This window comes from Lipomyces doorenjongii (genome assembly GCF_038497915.1).
Source record: "Lipomyces doorenjongii strain NRRL Y-27504 unplaced genomic scaffold V1508scaffold_1, whole genome shotgun sequence".
Lineage (NCBI taxonomy): Eukaryota > Fungi > Ascomycota > Lipomycetes > Lipomycetales > Lipomycetaceae > Lipomyces > Lipomyces doorenjongii.
In genome coordinates this window covers 437,330-454,564 of record NW_027118068.1, presented here as the reverse complement: position 1 = coordinate 454,564, position 17,235 = coordinate 437,330, and the positions used below count along the sequence as shown (strand labels likewise).

Sequence of the window (17,235 nt, the reverse complement as noted above, 5' to 3'; positions counted from 1 at the left end):
TTCCCGACGTTGTCCAATAGATGTTCCTTTCTATATATACATATACGAGCATTGCTACTCGCCCTTCGGGGAGAGTAGCTGTTCGCTGAGGCTTGTCTCCTTGCCATTGGCCTTGTCAGATGGCGTGCCGTGCGGGACCACCAGATCTCGGCATTTTTTGTCGTAATGTTCAAAGTCCGGGTTTGGGTGGCCGAGCAATACAAGTGTCAGACTGTTCCTATGTCATAATAAAGCCGTATGATAAGTTACCTAGCGGCAGCGCGTCATCGCGAACCAGTAAAGCTGTGATTTATGAAGAAAGCCGGGTGTGATATAATGGAACGCGCCTAATAATGTTCCCTGTGATACGCGCATTATCGGCTAAATACAACGATACGTCAATCTTCTCATTGCAGAGAGACAATACAATCTAAGCACATCCTAATATTAGATGAAATTATGTACTTAATGAAAAGTCGACGACTTGAGCGCAGTATCCGCTGCTTGAGAGTCACGGTAGACGCGTGAGCCCCTGTGAGCGATATCTCTGGTAAATATATTCACTGGAGGCGGTATATCCTTAGGCGACAATAGCACTCATCATCGCAAGATCTCTTTAAATGCCAAAGCCATATTTCATCGACAGGCCCTACAATTTCAAATAAAATATTGTTGCAGATATAACCATACATTTCTCTCATCGAAAGTAGCAACCTTTCGCGAGCTCTCGATCACGTGCCTGGAATATGTACTTTCTTTCAGCGCGCCTAAGCCTCGTACCATCATTAAGTGTGCGGCTCGCTGATGCTATCAGGGTTACGACGCAGCCTATGCCACTAGCAAGCCACCGTCCAGCACCAGATCCGATCTCGAGTGCAGTTGAGCTGATCGACTACTAATCCATCTTCGGTCTGTTGGGACAAACTTGTGAATATTTGGAACAGCGATAGTTAGAGTTGCATCGGGGAACGGGAATGGCAGCGCTAGAATCGCCGCTTGTGCGCGTCGAGCGAGGAAGTCTGCAGCCAAAAATAATTGGATTATATCACTTGCTATTTAAAGTATGTCTAGTTCTTCCTTATTGCTATTCTGTCGCTTGTTGATGGTGGACGTTTGTCGGATGTGGAAGGCGAATGTTGTTAACGGAGCGAGTTGCAGGAAGGAGCGAAGCCTCCCGAGTCAGATGGCTTCTGGGTCGAATTTTTCATACTCAAAGCAAATTCATCGGCATTATCGGTGATACTTTCCGAATTCTCTGCCGAGGATCTATTACAGATGCAGGTGTGTGGTGGTTGACGGGACGAGATATCCAGGAAATTATTAATGCAGTAATTCAGAGCATTGCAAGTACGGTATTCATGCGTGGAGTCAGATTTCTAAGTGACAGTAATCCGACAATTGTCGCCAATGCATTGGACGTGAGTGATATTGTTCCAGACCTGCTGGTGGTTGGCAAGCGGAGGCTGACAATGGCAGACCCTTACGATTCTGATTCGAGAAATATTGGCGAAGCAATTCACTAGCTCAGAGGTCATTACGATCTTAGTAGGCTTAGACAGGGTAGACCGCGAATTTACGGTATGTGCGAGTTTGAGGATACTGTGGTACTGTGAGCAAACATCTAACTTGCTTGCAGGAGTTCGTGGACGCCCTCGAACGCATAATGCGAACTGGATCGATAGGTAACTCATCGTTCAGGCAAACTTGCATACAGCTAGACCCTGACTCTCTTGACTCCTAGATCTACGAATCGCTGCTCTACGAGCAACTTTATCGATAGTGTGCTGCACTTACCGAACCAGTCTCATCAATTTCTTCATCCAGCGCGATTTATTTGCCGTTCTAGTCCAAATAATATATGATAATGCAACTACCTCACACACTTTTGAGGCTTTTGTCCTCCTCGGTGTCCTATCGAACTACGACAAATTGGAAGCATACAATCCTTATCAGACTCGACTAGCAGATTTTGTAGACGAGTCAGTGATGCAGAAGATCGTCGTCGCGGTTGGCAAGACTTGCAAAGAGGCAAGGGAGGACTACATCGCAATTGCAGATGACGCCGCAGACGGATTCTCACTGGAGTCGATGATTTCATCATACTCTGGATTCGCCAAGAAGGCGAAGACAGCATTGTTGCAGCAGGACCATCAGATGGCGGCTAACAACGCATTCGCCTCGTTGTGAGTAAATACACTGTTCTTTGGAATGGATAGGACTTACCATATGACAGACCACCGTTATCAGCTACTATTCTCCTCGCCACCGGTAACTTTGTCCATGCGAACAAATATTTCTCACAGGTGCTCATAGAAACGAAGACCATTGCTCAAGAAGGTATGAATCTTAGCATTGTACATTCTATCTTGTTACTGATTCACTAGAAACGCCATTCGGATCGTATATCTCCCTGTCATCCTACCTCTTACAACACCAACATCGCTCTGAGCGTCACGCATCCTACGCCCGCATCGCAATGCTAGTCCACAGAATTTTGGTCGAAGATCCCATAACAATGCAGAAATTAGTGAGTATAGAGTGTCGGTCGTCAATGCGGCTCTGTCGGCAACGGCAACCGTGTCTACCGTACGTCAAGGGCGAGAGGTTTTTAGTCGAAGGAATTCTCGATGTTTTGATTGGCGCCGTACGTCACAACATGAAGAAGGCACTGGATGTACCTATGTATATGTATAATACTTTATTTTCGTAAGGTATCCCAAGACTTATTTGGCTAATATTCATAGACTGGCTATTGGTACTATTCACCGCATAATATCTCAGCTTAAGCGACTCCGAGTACGGCTTAGTATGGCTTGTTAGAACTTAGACGTTATATAGCTATGTGCTCACGTATTTAGAATATTACTGGTCTGAACTCTGGAAGTCGATATTTTCATTCCTGCGATTCGTCACAGGCTCTTCTAAACATCTTCGTGGTATTCAAGGTATGCCGGTATTAATCGACGATACAATCCGAGTACTCGTCCTGGCATTCTCAGCGGGCGAATCTTTTCTTTCCGGAGCAGCCGACTACGACGACTTGTTCTACAAGTTAATAGAGACGGGCGAATTACTTAGCAAACTATCAGCAGCTTACGATATGGCGCGAGAAAATTCCTCCGTTGGTACACTTATTTCGATTTCAGAACACTACAACAATCTTATCAAAGAACGCTCGATGTTCTCCTCTGGACATCTCTCGTCTGAACTTGTGTCGGACATTATCAAGACTGGATATGATACGCTATCAATCTCTGCTCAACAGGGTATCGATTATTGGGACCGCTATCGTGAGAGCGATGAGCGTGTATTCTTGAAACGGGTTGGATGGGCGGCGGTTATGGATACGCAGGAGTTGTTGGGCAGGGGTTTGCTGCCGCATATAGTGCCTTCTAATAGAATCGCGACGAATGGCAACGGACGTTACGCCGAAAAAGCCGTATAACTGATGCAGATGGGTCGCGGGAGACGGATTGTGTAGTTGACAATTCAATTGATGCATTGACGTCTAGTAGTTTGACAACTCGGGGCTGATTTGGGGAAATTGGCGATAATGAAGTGCATGTTACGAAGAATGTATACTATGTCATGTGTATTAGTATATGCCATTTTACGCAATAAGTAGCTTCCGAGTCTGGGAATATTTTAGGCATCTTAATATTGTATAATTATTAACAGTCATGCGAACTTGATGGACTTTGACTGTTTACACTATCCCCTAATTGGGCCGGCTCCAGGGTCCGTGCACGACCCTTGGGCCGGCTCGAATCAGCGCCGCACGAGTAAAGATCCCCTGTTGTGCTGTTTGTTGCTACTACACCAGCCAATCGCGAGAACACTTTCCTGCTGCCAACGCTATCAGCCAATCTACTACATGGCAGCAGCAGCGAAGTTAGCCCAGCAAAATGCCATCCCAAAAACTCTACGTCTCGGAGATGCGAGCCAAGAAGCGGAGGCCGCGCTAGGGTTGTGTGCAGTGTCGGCGTCTGTCGCGAAGGCGAAGCGTATCTTGCTTGTCACTGGTGCTGGAATCTCGTGTAATGCTGGTATTCCTGTAAGGCCCCAAGTTTTATTCTAATACAATTTTTGGTTTAATTTTCATATCGACTCGTGAGAGTTGGTGCGTCGACCGAGACGTGTTTGTTGGTTTGTTTACTCAAGCTAATATTTACAACGCAGGACTTCCGCTCAGAAGAGGGACTATACGCTATGGTCAAAAAAGACTACCCAACAGCCGTCGTCAAAGGGCGCGACTTATTTGACGCGATATTGTTCAATAGCCCAGTTTCTGTCTCCGTATTCTGCACCTTCATGGCTCGCCTGCGATCCTGTATTCTCAGCGCGCGGTCTACTGCAGTCCACAAATTTATAAAGCATTTGTATGATTGCAATCGACTGCTGCGGTGCTATACGCAGAACATTGATGGCCTGGAGGGTCAGGACGGGCTGAGGCTAGGCGTCGAAGGGAAATCGGCTGACGTGGTGCAGTTGCATGGTGATATTCATATGTTGAAGTGTACAATGTGCGGACTGAAGGTCTCTTGGAGTCAAGAGTACTTTGATGCGTTGGAGAATGGAAATGTGCCTGAGTGCCGCAACTGCTCAGAGAAAGGTAAGCCTTTTGAAATCGATGCGAACGTAAGTTCGATCTGACGTGCTCGTCCAGCTGAGGAACGGACAAACGCGGGAAAGCGATGCCCACGCATTGGGGGACTTCTAGTAAGTTACATGGTATTACGTACTTATTATTTTGCATGGTCTGACGCTTGGGCAAGCCAAATATCGTGCTCTACGGTGAAGAGCATCCAGACGGTGACGGCATTGGCCGGTGCATTGATTCAGATATAAAATCCCGTCCAGACTGCCTCATTATTGTTGGCACATCTCTGAAAGTCCTAGGTGTCAAGAAACTTATCCGGAAAGCTGCAAAAGCAGTGCACGAGCGCGGTGGCATCGTGATATTCGTCAATAACACTACGCCGGCAGTTAGTTCGTGGAAAGGAGTAATTGATTACCATATTGAGAGCGATTGTGACAGATGGATCGACGATTTACGCGTGCGGCAACCGAGTTTGTTTTTGAAACAGACTTGTTTGTCCTTGGGGCATACAAAACCTGTGAAAAAGATCACGCGTGACGAGAAGCATTTATCACAGAAACCTGGATCTAGCGCGAAGATTTCAAAAGCCTCTGCAAGGAGTATCACGACCGGAAAGAAGAGGAAGCTGCCGCGTGATACTGACCCTTTATGTGGAATTACCAACCTGAGTCGATCCAAACCGTTACAGCGGACTTCGGGCCTGACAGCCATTGAATTCGACAAGGCTTTGGCGGAAAGGATGCGTTGTAAACGCCAAACCCAAGAACTTGAGAACATCGTTATTTTAGGCCAAGACGTCCGCGGTGCAATAAGAGACTATACGCGCCAGTCGGTCGAATGCATTCGGCACAGAGAGAAACTCCAGAAGACAAAATTATGACCCATCGCCGTAGGAGGCTGTAGTAAAACTCACGAAGATTGATAATAAAAGCGCCGTCTAGACGAGTTGATATATATAACAATAGGAGATTATATTACTAATCTGGCTTTACACTTACCGGTTTGGTTGTAATGGACATAGGTATGTTATGCAAGGAGATATATTGGTCATTGATTAAGGTCATTCGGGCGTTAACATTTGTGTTGAATCTAAGTGCGGCGGGAATATTCTCGAAAGAATTAATGCATATGATGCGTGCGAGCATTGATTTGCTTTCAGACCGCGTTTCATTGACGTGTGTATTATTGTATAATCGAAGTTGTAATTACGACGGGCAGTCGATATTGAAAGTGCATTCTCACTGGCCCAGCTTGTCCAGTCTACATTTATAACTAACAAGCTGTCACAGCTGTGCTATACAACCCTTCGTGTCGCATTATTCCCTATCTACATCATGAATACATATATACATGGAACATGGGGCCAGTATGTCTCTTGGCTCAAACACTCCCACAACGCCGTGATGCACCGTACAATTCTTCACCATCCGCAACATCGCCAATTAGCAATTTTCTATGGGTTCAATTTAATTCTCATATCTGGCTTCCCGAGAGGCGGAGTCGTGTCTTTCACTGGCGCAGCTCTGGTTGCAGAGACGACGTCTCGTAATATGCTGTCAGAATGTTTGTTCTTGAAGTTCAAGACTACTGGAGTCCGATCCTCTATGATATCGGCGTTATTATTCAGTGTCATCCAGTGCTATGACAATTGAACTTACTGAATGAGATAGTCAATGTAGACGGCGCAGCTTTATGTTCTGCCTCGGTAGACGCCTCGGTTCGGATAACAGATATTGGTAGATTCGGGTTATGGAATTGGATTTTTGGCAGATACAATCGCCAGAATTTCCTAATTCGTGACATTAGCAATAGCACAGATTATTAAGAATCTCAAGAACGGCGTACCGAGCACCCATATGCCCGTATGAATTCAGCTTCTTGAACGTGAGCGTCATCTTCTCGACATTATTTGGTAGCCTGAGAGCGCCTTTGCCAATCGACAAACTCGCCAAAAAGTCGACCTGTCTCGGAAATCTGCCCGGCATTGTGCTATATATTATATATCCTCGGAAATGAGGAATTTATATCAGAGGTATCTTCAGAAGGCTCTCCGTATTCGGCAATTTTGAAAATTGTCGGTTGAGTAATGAATGTGTTGGGTGCCAAATCACGGCATTGGCGTAGCACTCCATGGTATATGCGTTGTAAATGTAGAGTTCCAGTCATGGACACAAAGCCCTAAACATCAATTGAAGTGACATTTAAAGCTGGTACATGCAATCGTTGTACAGTTATACACACGTGTTAAGTGGTTCTTTGTCCATAGATTCGCGTCACCGCGTCAGCTGCGCCTTGCGCCACGACTGCTCGCCTTGTCTCCACCGTCCTGAGTCTATCTTAGTCCTGTCCGACTGCGACGTTCTGTGCATTTCTCAGCATCTAATCATCACAATCACTCACACTCTCCTCCAACTCATCTTCAAACCATTATGGCTCGTCTAGGCCGCAAGTATTCTAGAGTACGTATATGGGAAATCCTTTTTTATTGTCACTACTAACATTGTAACAGCTGCCGCGCAATCCCGCTGGTTCTCTTCATCGGGAACCGTCAGCATCCTCCTTTTCCGCCGCATCTGCGATCTCAATGACCTCGACTCCAGCAAATACAGGTGTGAGTGCTTCTGGAGAGTCCGGTCTTGTCAGGCCTGTCCCCATTTCACCTCCGCCTTCTTTCCGCTCAGTCGCTTCGTACTTGCCAATCCAGCCGGACGATCCGCTTGCTCGATCATTCGACATTCCGGCAGGCGAAGACAACGACAACGACAACGGCGACGACGACTTCTTTTTACGACGTCCAGGTTCCTTGAGTGCGGGTGCTTCATCTAGCAGTCCGAGAGCCCGGAGCCGAGAAGAAGCGGCACGACTTTTGCCTAAGGACGAACCTCACAACGACAACAATACCGTCGCCGCGACCATAGAGTCCGAGACAGCATCTGAATCGTCACAGTCATCATCCTCGTCAACATCATCGTCTGTTGCATCTTCGTCGCACCACATTCACCCTCCTGCCAACTCTAACGATGGCGTGTTCGCAAACATTATGGCCAAGCCTGAGGCTGGTGAGAAACCGAGCGAAGAGCATCCGCCTTCATACGAGGAGGCTGCTGCCGATGCTACTCCGCCATATTGGGAAACCACTATCATTGCGCCGGGAATGTCTTCGGATGAAATTTTCATTGATGGTCTGCCGGTCGGAAACTTTTTCAACTTTGTTTGGAACATGCTCATTTCGATGTCCTTCCAGTTTGTCGGTTTCTTACTTACATATCTTCTGCATACCACTCATGCTGCGAAAAACGGATCCCGTGCCGGTCTTGGTATCACTTTGATCCAGTATGGTTTCTACCTCCGATCTGCCCCTGAAGAGGACACTGGTGTTGGCTCCGGTGCGAATTCAGCAGCTGTTGCCGCCAACGCCGCCATCGATCCTAACTCGTACAACGTGCAAACAGCTAGCGACACTAATGGCCCTGATGCATCCGGAACATCCGCTGGATCGGAGTGGTTTTCTTACTTCTTGATGTTGCTTGGTTGGTTTATCTTACTTAAGTCGATGGCAAACTTTTTCCGTGCCAGAAGGATGGAACAGGTCATTCTCCGTGGCCCCGAGTCCTCCAACAATTCGAACACGGCTACTGCTCAGTCGCCTGAGAATGCCGTTTAAAAAGGGTTGCATTGATTAAGTGGTCGAATATAAGATACTTATCTCTCGGTGTATTTTTTCGTGTATAGGGTTTTTTCTCCATTTGAGCTGATTTGTTTTCCTCTTTTTCCAGTGGGTTCTCTTCATTTTCATTGTTACATTACATTATGTTTGGTTATGTTATGTTTTGCTTTCTTTGTTATGTGAAATTTCGGTGAGAGGTGTTGGTTTGTTAGATGGTGGTATATTACATACAAATACAGATAGCTTATGGATTTTGCGATTGTCTTGTGATGTGTTGTTAATCACTAATAGATGGACTTGCTATGTTTTTGATTTGTTGCTATGCGATTCTTAATGTTGTCCTTCACTTATTCTTTTGGTGTTCTGCTACAATTTTGGAATTGACGGAATTTATGGTCATATGTATTGGTCATGCACTGATGTGGAAATTGGAATCCAAATTGATTTCTTTTTGCCATTTACTACAACAAAATGCCCATCATATGTACAAAGAAACGCTATTAATTACAGATGTCTATTAGTACAAAATCAATTCGTCAGACTCATATGGCATGACTATGACGCAGATTTTCCTTTTCCGGACCATCCTCTCGCCTCCATCCATTTCTCAAGCACATCCCACAATCCTTCAACTGTCTCCCGATCTCTAAATCTGTGAACCTTGTCGATTTGAACTACGTCAACGTTCCACGCACGTGCGCTCTCCGGTACGGGATCACCAGAGAATGTCACGCAGAATCCTTTAACCCTCTGGAACAATTCGTGCGGATTATGCCACTTATACAACTTAAACTGCCACGCCTGACCAGTCGTAAACACGGCAACGACACGGTCCCAGTAATCTGGTTTAAACCGTTCGCAAGAGTCCACGACTACAAATCGCACCTGGCCAAGTCGATTCGATGTCCGGTTGATCATCTGGATGTTGACAGCTGAGGCACTAGGCGGTGCGGTCACGTAAGCTCCACGTTCAAGAAAGTCTTTGATGTTGGACATTGTGAGAAGCGAGGATGCAGATGGCGAAAGCAGGATGATGGGATCGCGTCGCTTGGTGGATGGTCCTGATGATGGGGTAGGAGCCGTCACCGCAGATGGGCCACGCTGAGTGTTGTATGGAGCGCCACGTTGGCGTGCTGCTTGTGCTCCGGTTGCCGAACGATTATGGGAACGAATGAATGACTCCATTGCTTCTTTCCGTACATACGAAAAGTCCTAATAAACAGAGTGTTAGCCCTTGTATAGACGACACTATGCGGTAGACCTCGACTCACTGTTTGCTTGATGCCTCGTAATACGGTATTCCTATTTACCAATACCCGCTCAATTGCATACGTTCGTTCCAGTCGCGGGTCCATTGGCCTTTTGACCTTCGCCGCCGCCTTCATCTCGGCACCCTCCGCGGTTCCAATCTTCGAAGTCGCCGCAGCGGCTTTTGGTTCAGACAAAGCCTGTGCAGTAGCAGCACCCACGCCAGTATCGGCGACGATATAATCTGACTGCTCATCGGCACCTTCCAGCCATGTAACCAGAGATGCACGCTCCAAAAAAGTTAAGTTGACAACATCTTTCTCACCACATAGTGCGATATACTGCGCCACGTTCTCATCGCGACATAACCAACAAAAGTAGGCTGCTCGTAAATCGATAGCACCACCAGTCGTATTGGGACCTGCTTTTCGAACGAATCGCGTCGGCGTCGACAAAGGTAAAGGGGAAACGGCCGAATCTGCGGGGAATATCAGATGCGTGGCTGTTGCTATGTCCTCGACTGCAGGACCAGAAGGATCTGCCGACGCCAGCATTGTAGGCAGCAAGTGCTCTGCCACAGCATGACGGAGAAGTCGTAACGGATCATTCATTATGGTATAGTGTGCGCTTGCTGACATATTACCATTGGACTCCGTTATGGGGGAGTTCCATCCATCGCAAAGCTGTAGAGACTGATTAGCATGGGTCAGGGTTCTGAGCCGACTGGCAAGGTTAGGGTGTACTGGTGCAACAACTCTATCTTGTGCTCTTTTTGGCTGGATCGCATTTTGCACTTTCGTGTCTCGTGCTGCCTCACCGATGATAAATCTCCAGTGGTTAGTGATATAACCTGTTCAAGTCACGACCCTCAAGCAGGCAACCATTTTCAGGCCAACGCAGCCAGAACAGACGTCCACAATCGCCTTAGTCCCGGTCGCCAGTGCTCGGACATACATTTGCTGGACTTGCTGTTGTTAGCTAATTTCTGCACTCGCGGGACTGCACATTCGAGCTCTCGAACTTCCCCCCTGACTTCGTCCGCGCGACCGCAACATCACAATGCGGTCGCTCTCCCTAACCAGCCTAGTAATTTCAATAGGGCTATTATTATCAATCTTGTCCGTGTCCGTGTCCGCCGCTCCTCCTTCTCCTCCTCCAGCTGAGGGCCACGCCGATTCTGTTGTCGACTCAACAGAGAGCTCACAAACTACGGACGCGACTATTGACTTCGACGCAACGTCCTTCGCGTCACAAGTTACGAACGGCAAGGGAACATGGTGGGTCAAGCACTTCTCGCCGTACTGCCACCACTGCAAAGCTGTGGCTCCAATCTGGTCAAAATTGTCGAACGACCTGGCTGGCGAGGCCGAGGCTGCAGACTTCCATTTTGCCAACATTGACTGTGTTGCCAATGGTGACCTTTGCGACGCGCACGACGTCACAGGCTACCCCACGTTCATTTTGTATCAGGACGGTAAAATGGTGGAGAAGTATCCTTCTACCGGCGCGCGTACGTACGATGGCCTAAAGGATTACACTCTCAAACACATGACGAAAAATACTGTTAGCGCTGCCAAGGGTTCTCCGGAGAGTGTCGCCGCAAAGACCGATGGTCAGACAACGGAAAAAATTGAGGGCGCTGAAAGTGCAAAGGCTGTAGCTGAAGAGGAATCCGCGACATCAAAGGAAAATGCCAATGCTGAGAAGTTCGAGGCTAGCACCACTAGCAGTCCGAATCCGAATGGTGTTTCCGTCCCACTCACCTTCTCGTCGTTTACGAAGCTTGTAACTTCTACCCGTGAGAGCTTCTTTATCAAATTTTACGTTCCTTGGTGTGGTCACTGCCAAGCACTGGAGCCTGCGTGGCTTGAACTTGCCCGTCAGATGCAGGGCAAGCTTAACATCGCTGAAGTTAATTGCGACGAAGAAAGCCGATTGTGCAAGGATGCTAGATTACGCGGCTACCCGTCGCTCATGTACTTTGTCGGAACTGAACGCGTCGAATACGATGGCCTTCGAGGTGTTGGCGACCTGGTGGCATTCGCCAACAAGGCACTGAGCGCCAGGGTGCATTCGGTCGACGCGACTGAGTTTGAGGAAATTGAGAAAAAGGAGGAGGTTATTTTCTTGTATTTCTATGACGAGAATACAGCTAAAGAAGATTTTGTAAGTGTAACTTCTAGGTCGGGCAATGCAGATGTTAACAGTTAATTAAGGATGCGCTCGACCGGTTCGCGTTGCCATTAATTGGCCACGCACCACTCTTTACCACCACTTCTCCAATCCTTGCCTCCCGGTTCCGTGTGACGACATTCCCGCGACTTGTGGCCATAAGCGATGGCCGTCCATCTTACTATACTGCGCTTTCGCCTAAAGATATGCGCGACCACCTGAAGGTCCTGGCTTGGATGAAAACTGTGTGGCTTCCTATCCTTCCGGAGCTATCAGCTGCCAATTCTCATGAGATTATGCAAGGGCGTACCGTCGTTCTTGGTATCCTTGACAAGTCCAAGGACGAAGAGTTTGAGCTGTCCAAGAAGGAGATGAAAGCTGCTGCTTTGGAATGGATCGACAGGCGTGTTGGGCAGGAGAAAGCTGAGCGTCAAAACCAGCGCGAGTTGAAGGAGATGAAGATTGAGGAGGCTAATGACAAGGGTGACGAGAAGGCTCTTAAGGAGGCACAGAATATGCACATTGTGCTGTCACCCAGGAAAGAGGTGGGATTCGCATGGGTTGACGGTCTGTTCTGGGAGCGGTGGCTTCAGAAGACTTATGGCATCGACGTGCGTCAGTCTGGTCAGCGTGTCATTATTAATGACGAGGATAACAAGGCATACTGGGACCAGACCATTGATGGTCAGCCAATTGTTCCGACATCTCGCCAGGTTGTTCTGGATACTTTGCGGACGGTAATTGACAACCGAAATAAAATAAAGCCAAAGTCTACTACCAGTAAGTTTGTCAACCTTGTTAATACTATCAAGCAGGCCGACGCTGGTTATGCGTTCGCGCTTGTGAGTTTTGGAATTGGTATAACACTTGTTATTGCGTGGTACTGGAAAGGTAAAATTCGACGGTTTTCACGGAATGTGTCGAATGGTAGTCATAGCATTATTCCTTCATCAGTCGGTGGCGGGAAATTTGATTAAATGGAAATTGGAAAACAGCAAGTAGGATGCGTGTTATATATATTATGTTCAATGAGTCAGTCATGGAGTAATGAAATTTCGAAGTTCTAGACACTGGTTACGGACTGCGTTGTATTTATCAGTTGTTACATATATACTTGCTTATTGTTATCCTGGTCGCTGCCATTGTCTATATGTTGATAGTTTGTAACATTTTTGTTCGGTTTCGTGTTGTATGTTAGATGTTAAGTGCTTGTACTTGTGTTCTCACATGTAATTTTGAGGATGGCAATTTATCTGAACCACAAGGGCCGCTACTGGATTGCCTAGTTTATTTATAGAATAGTATATGAATTTGCCTTCCAAGGCGATCAATTGGAAACCTTACGGTCCCAGATATTTCCCGTTTTTCTTGCAGCTCGCGTTTGGGACAACCGTGCGGCGGTATGGGGTCCAACTCGATGTTGTTATACCAGTCAATATAGTACAACCAAATCCTATAAAAAAGTGTGATGTTTTCTCCACGCAAGTTCACACTTATCCAAAGTTGATATGCCGCGTCGCATCGGTAACGTCCATTTTTACTGAATTTAATGTCGGATCCGGGACAGTCGCTCTCCACAGTGCGAGACGGTGCGGATTGCGTGCCAGATGTTACCGCGGCAGCAGTGGTGTCGCGGCCAACGTCGAATGGACTCAGTCCGAGAAGCACTCCTATGACGGAGGCGAAGGCGGATGGCGATATAAATCCGCTACGATCAGTCGCGAAAGACGCGGAACCAGGATCCACATCGGAGAGACCCAGATACGCTATGCTAAGAAACTACTCCTTGATCCTCCCAGAGACAGGCGAACGAGTACGGAGACAAATTACTCTTCGTCCGTTTGATTCCATAGGAGAAGCATCAGGACGGGAGAGTTTAGTCGCAGAATATGATTTGGACAGCGAAGCGGGGGAAGATACGGCTTTCCTGATCGACGGCAGTGCTAACGGGTCACGAGTGTGGTTTCCAAGGACCACTCGCATATTCCGATGGATATCGGGTTACTACGCTAAATTCGAGCGACGATTAATGCGTCTGGTACAGGCGATATGGTGCATCAGGTGGATATACGACAACATATTATTCCAGGAGTTTGCGAGACCGCTCAAATGCTCATTAACGTATTTCGTTGCCTCCTTGACCGTATTTTCGACAACGATATCATCACTGCTTGGGTCGGGCGATGGCAAGCATTTGACAGCGACAGTTACGGTTTATTTTCACCCATCGAGAACAATAGGAAGTATGATAGAAGCTTTTACATTTGCAGAACTCGCTCTTGTCTACAGCACCATTCTTTCCTGCTGCAGCATGGTGACCGCGGCGTTTTTCAGAAAACTTGATCTGCTATGGGTTGGGCACGCTATAGTGCTGGTCGTCTTTTGCGCCGGTGGCTTAGGATCAATTGCTCTTATGAAGCATAAAATGGGGAAACAGACGTTCAATACTGCGTGCTCTGTGGCATCAACCGCGTTCACCAGAATTTTAGTGCGCGAGGGATCGGTGCAAGAAGGAACAGTGTCTTTCTCTAAAATTGTGCAGGTCGGATTTTTAGTGAACCTCGGCGTATTTATTTCAGCCACGGTGTGCTTTTTGGTCTTTCCCGTGACTGCAATTAGTAGACTGAAAAAGACTTGTAAAAAGCTAATGGGTACCTACACGCATATCGTAAGTCTTGAATTAATATATTACATGGTCAACATGAATCTAACATTTGGAATCAAGCTGGTGATCATAACCAGAAGTTTTTTGTCGGGTACTGAGGTCAGCAAGACTGAAATCGAAGAATTATTCAATGTTGCAGGTAGTCTCATATCGTCGCTCGATACTACCATCCAAGAAGCCAAATATGAGCATTACGTCTGCGGCACGGAAACTGAATATTTCCTACAGATGAGACTGGTCAAATCCATCCAAAGCTTAACGCAACATCTTGGCGGTTTGAGAAGTTCGTTGCAAATGCAATGGCATTTGACAAATCTTCATCCGGGAGATACTCGGTCTTCTTGTGGCGAGCTATTTGATATCTTCGTGTACTACTTGGGCCCACCAATGGTAGGATTAATGTTTATATTCTTTACGTGGAAGTTTATACAGAGATATTAATCATATATGCAGAAATCACTTACATTTACTATCAAAGGTATTCTGGAAGTTTTGCCTTTTGACGATAAGAATTCTCCAACGTACGACGTACACTTGAATTCAAGATTTGGGCCTAGCCTGAATATGGTATGTCTCACGACCGACGAATGACAAGGATTGTAAGATTCTGACAAATTATAGGCTCTTGATCTTTTCTCTTCCGCTCGTACGAAAGCTCTGAAGGAGATATATTCTCAGGAAATATTTGCACAGCAATCAAATCGCGCGGAACTCGCAATCCACCTAGAGAAAGTGGCTTCCACCTGTGGCCAATTTTCTCAGGGTCTTGTAGACCTAGCCAGAGAAATTCACAGCATTCTTCATATTTTGAGAGAGTATGAAGAATATGTGTCGAGTGGACGTCCAAGGTCTTGGTGGTGGCTTGTGTTCTGGAGAACAAATCCGAAGAATCTAAAAATGGCCGACGATGGCTCAGAAGAAGAGGACGTTACAATTCCTTCCAACCTGGCTCATTTATTTAGCGATGATAATTTGGGTGCTAAAAATCAGAAGGATACATCTCGTGACCCATGGACATTGAAACTTTGGCGCGCGTTACGAATGTTCCGAAGGAACGATGCACGATTTGGGATCAAAGTCGGCGTTGGTGCGTTACTGTTCACACTTCCTGCTTACATTCCTCAATCACGAGAAGTTTTTAGCCATTACCGAGGAGAGTGGGGATTGGTAACTTTTGTACTTATGATGAATATCTCAATCGGAGGTACAACGTCGTCTGTGATTTACAGGTACGCCAGTAGGTTACAACAGGTGCGTGAAGGCAATGCTAACGTTCTGTCCTTAGGCTTTGCGGGACGGCTATAGGGTGCTACTCTGCTTGGCTAATCTGGTTCATCTTCCCATCTAATCGTGTGGCTTTGGCGTTGACGGGTTTGCTTATTGCGTTCCCGTGCTTCTGCATTATTCATGGTTGGAAAAATAACAGTGCCTTCGGAAGGTATACAGATATCTAAGTCGCAACATTCACAAACCTTCTACTAATCCGATCCAGATTTATACTTTTGGCGTTTAATCTTACGGCTCTGTATTCTTATAGTTTATCACAGAACGACATTGACCGTGATGACAGCAACGAAGATGAAGGAGGAGTGAAACCAATCGTTAGCGAGATCGCCTGTGAGTCTTATTAATATGGTCTGAGTAGTGTAATAATATTGACCAATTTAGATCATCGTCTGATATCCGTATCTAGTGGGGTTTTGTGGAGTTTATTCATTACTTTGTATATTTGGCCAAACAGTGCACGAGCGAATTTGAAACGTAAACTGAGCGTTCTGTGGATTCGGATGGGATTGATTTGGAAGAATGATCCCCTCAATAGCCTTTCCGTTAGGGGTGAGCCATTGAAGCCATATGTCAGCATTCAGGACGAGCAGAAATTACAGAAATCGCTGTTGAAGATGCGCACGTTGATGTTCGCTGCTGGGAATGAGTTTCGACTCAAGGGCCCGTTTCCAACAAAGCACTATGATAGTATCATGAAGGCTACACAGGAGATCTTGGACGTTTACCACAACATGAATGTATGTTGGACAGTTGATGAGAATACTTTTGAGAAGGGTCTAAATATATCGATAGTCAATGATCACGAAAGATCTTTATGCATCGGAACGGGAATCACAGATGATTGCTTACACGATCGAGGAACGTAAAGAATTAAGCAATCGAATTTTCTTGCTATTTTACCGTGAGTGATGCGAGCTTCATATGCAGTTGAGGTAAAACTAATGACGTCGCTCTTTAGTAATCGCATCAGCATTGCGTTTGAATTTACCTCTTCCATATGATCTCCCGAATACTGTACACGCTCGTGATCGAATGATTGTTAAGGTAAGCGAGTATCGTATGAAGCAGCTCAGCGAGGACGCTGGAACAGAAGACGACTTTGTACTGTTTTACGCATTCAGTAAGTCTTTCACTATATGGTTTGTCATCTGTAAATTGGAGCTAACATAGTGAGTCCTCGCTACCATGTCGATCAATGACGGTCTCCTTCACATAATCGCGTCTCTACAAGAAGTATATGGATCTATAGAAGAAGAAACTTTGTCAATATAGTCGGTCATGTGCGTGACCTACAGCTGTGAGCCTGTGATGTTGTGACTAATTAGTGTATCTAAGCGCTGCATATTTATCATATGGTTGCTAAAGGGGTTTTTTATGCGTTGATTATCACATTTTCGGGTAACTTGGTGGCGGAGGCGTTATTTATTTTTAGTTAAACCTTTTCTCTACAAATAGTCTTTTGTCTCATTAATCAGAACCATAGTTTAACACTGCGGATAAACTCCTCAAAAAATTTACGTAGGAATTTAACGATTCCGCTAGCAAAGTTGATGAGGGTCGGAAGGCGGCTGGGTTTTCGAAGACTTGCATCAGTCCGGGTTTGGTACAGGGCTTTCG

The 17,235-nt window shown here is 46.3% G+C and overlaps 7 protein-coding genes across 7 annotated transcripts; 5 read left to right on the top strand and 2 right to left on the bottom strand.

Annotated features, from left to right (window-relative positions):
* Nucleotides 1-953: 953 nt before the first annotated feature.
* Nucleotides 954-3,674, top strand: V1508DRAFT_443327 (uncharacterized protein; the record flags this gene model as incomplete). The annotated part of the gene is made up of 10 exons (XM_066942383.1): nucleotides 954-1,040; nucleotides 1,138-1,260; nucleotides 1,317-1,397; nucleotides 1,456-1,557; nucleotides 1,616-1,661; nucleotides 1,721-2,162; nucleotides 2,213-2,316; nucleotides 2,364-2,667; nucleotides 2,724-2,785; nucleotides 2,838-3,674. The coding sequence occupies 10 exons, from the start codon at nucleotides 954-956 to the stop codon at nucleotides 3,422-3,424; spliced, it is 1,938 nt and encodes a 645-aa protein (XP_066799084.1). The 3' UTR covers nucleotides 3,425-3,674.
* A 47-nt stretch (nucleotides 3,675-3,721) lies between these two features.
* Nucleotides 3,722-5,823, top strand: V1508DRAFT_407832 (DHS-like NAD/FAD-binding domain-containing protein). The gene is made up of 4 exons (XM_066938923.1): nucleotides 3,722-4,033; nucleotides 4,159-4,591; nucleotides 4,646-4,698; nucleotides 4,755-5,823. The coding sequence occupies exons 1-4, from the start codon at nucleotides 3,854-3,856 to the stop codon at nucleotides 5,457-5,459; spliced, it is 1,371 nt and encodes a 456-aa protein (XP_066799083.1). The 5' UTR covers nucleotides 3,722-3,853; the 3' UTR covers nucleotides 5,460-5,823.
* V1508DRAFT_407828 (mitochondrial 54S ribosomal protein mL61) lies at nucleotides 5,740-6,667 on the bottom strand. Its single transcript, XM_066938922.1, has 3 exons — nucleotides 6,425-6,667; nucleotides 6,238-6,368; nucleotides 5,740-6,181 (listed from the first exon to the last, which is right to left on the bottom strand). The coding sequence occupies exons 1-3, from the start codon at nucleotides 6,562-6,564 to the stop codon at nucleotides 6,033-6,035; spliced, it is 420 nt and encodes a 139-aa protein (XP_066799082.1). The 5' UTR covers nucleotides 6,565-6,667; the 3' UTR covers nucleotides 5,740-6,032.
* Nucleotides 6,668-7,008: 341 nt separating this feature from the next.
* Nucleotides 7,009-8,243, top strand: V1508DRAFT_429551 (uncharacterized protein; the record flags this gene model as incomplete). Its single annotated transcript, XM_066941891.1, has 2 exons — nucleotides 7,009-7,038; nucleotides 7,089-8,243. The coding sequence occupies 2 exons, from the start codon at nucleotides 7,009-7,011 to the stop codon at nucleotides 8,241-8,243; spliced, it is 1,185 nt and encodes a 394-aa protein (XP_066799081.1).
* A 558-nt stretch (nucleotides 8,244-8,801) lies between these two features.
* On the bottom strand, nucleotides 8,802-10,048 carry V1508DRAFT_346776 (RNA pol II accessory factor, Cdc73 family-domain-containing protein; the record flags this gene model as incomplete). Its single annotated transcript, XM_066936673.1, has 2 exons — nucleotides 8,802-9,458; nucleotides 9,518-10,048. 2 exons carry the CDS (start codon nucleotides 10,046-10,048, stop codon nucleotides 8,802-8,804), a joined length of 1,188 nt encoding a protein of 395 aa, XP_066799080.1.
* A 196-nt stretch (nucleotides 10,049-10,244) lies between these two features.
* Nucleotides 10,245-12,995, top strand: V1508DRAFT_452974 (thioredoxin-like protein). Its single transcript, XM_066942531.1, has 2 exons — nucleotides 10,245-11,660; nucleotides 11,711-12,995. Exons 1-2 carry the CDS (start codon nucleotides 10,554-10,556, stop codon nucleotides 12,641-12,643), a joined length of 2,040 nt encoding a protein of 679 aa, XP_066799079.1. The 5' UTR covers nucleotides 10,245-10,553; the 3' UTR covers nucleotides 12,644-12,995.
* Nucleotides 12,996-17,114, top strand: V1508DRAFT_407822 (Fusaric acid resistance protein-like-domain-containing protein). The gene is made up of 10 exons (XM_066938921.1): nucleotides 12,996-14,334; nucleotides 14,392-14,721; nucleotides 14,785-14,898; nucleotides 14,953-15,560; nucleotides 15,617-15,769; nucleotides 15,824-15,948; nucleotides 16,000-16,355; nucleotides 16,411-16,519; nucleotides 16,577-16,738; nucleotides 16,793-17,114. The coding sequence occupies exons 1-10, from the start codon at nucleotides 13,216-13,218 to the stop codon at nucleotides 16,888-16,890; spliced, it is 3,174 nt and encodes a 1,057-aa protein (XP_066799078.1). The 5' UTR covers nucleotides 12,996-13,215; the 3' UTR covers nucleotides 16,891-17,114.
* Nucleotides 17,115-17,235: the final 121 nt, after the last annotated feature.

Coding starts and splice junctions, on each gene's coding strand:
- V1508DRAFT_407832 (XM_066938923.1), top strand. CDS start 3,854: ATGGCAGCAGCAGCGAAGTTAGCCCAGCAAAATGCCATCCCAAAAACT. Junction 4,034..4,158: donor CGTGTAATGCTGGTATTCCT/GTAAGGCCCCAA, acceptor TTTACAACGCAG/GACTTCCGCTCAGAAGAGGG. Junction 4,699..4,754: donor CACGCATTGGGGGACTTCTA/GTAAGTTACATG, acceptor CGCTTGGGCAAG/CCAAATATCGTGCTCTACGG.
- V1508DRAFT_407828 (XM_066938922.1), bottom strand. CDS start 6,564: ATGCCGGGCAGATTTCCGAGACAGGTCGACTTTTTGGCGAGTTTGTCG. Junction 6,369..6,424: donor TACGGGCATATGGGTGCTCG/GTACGCCGTTCT, acceptor GTCACGAATTAG/GAAATTCTGGCGATTGTATC. Junction 6,182..6,237: donor TACATTGACTATCTCATTCA/GTAAGTTCAATT, acceptor CCGATATCATAG/AGGATCGGACTCCAGTAGTC.
- V1508DRAFT_452974 (XM_066942531.1), top strand. CDS start 10,554: ATGCGGTCGCTCTCCCTAACCAGCCTAGTAATTTCAATAGGGCTATTA. Junction 11,661..11,710: donor ATACAGCTAAAGAAGATTTT/GTAAGTGTAACT, acceptor CAGTTAATTAAG/GATGCGCTCGACCGGTTCGC.
- V1508DRAFT_407822 (XM_066938921.1), top strand. CDS start 13,216: ATGTCGGATCCGGGACAGTCGCTCTCCACAGTGCGAGACGGTGCGGAT. Junction 14,722..14,784: donor ACTACTTGGGCCCACCAATG/GTAGGATTAATG, acceptor TCATATATGCAG/AAATCACTTACATTTACTAT. Junction 15,949..15,999: donor AATCGTTAGCGAGATCGCCT/GTGAGTCTTATT, acceptor TGACCAATTTAG/ATCATCGTCTGATATCCGTA.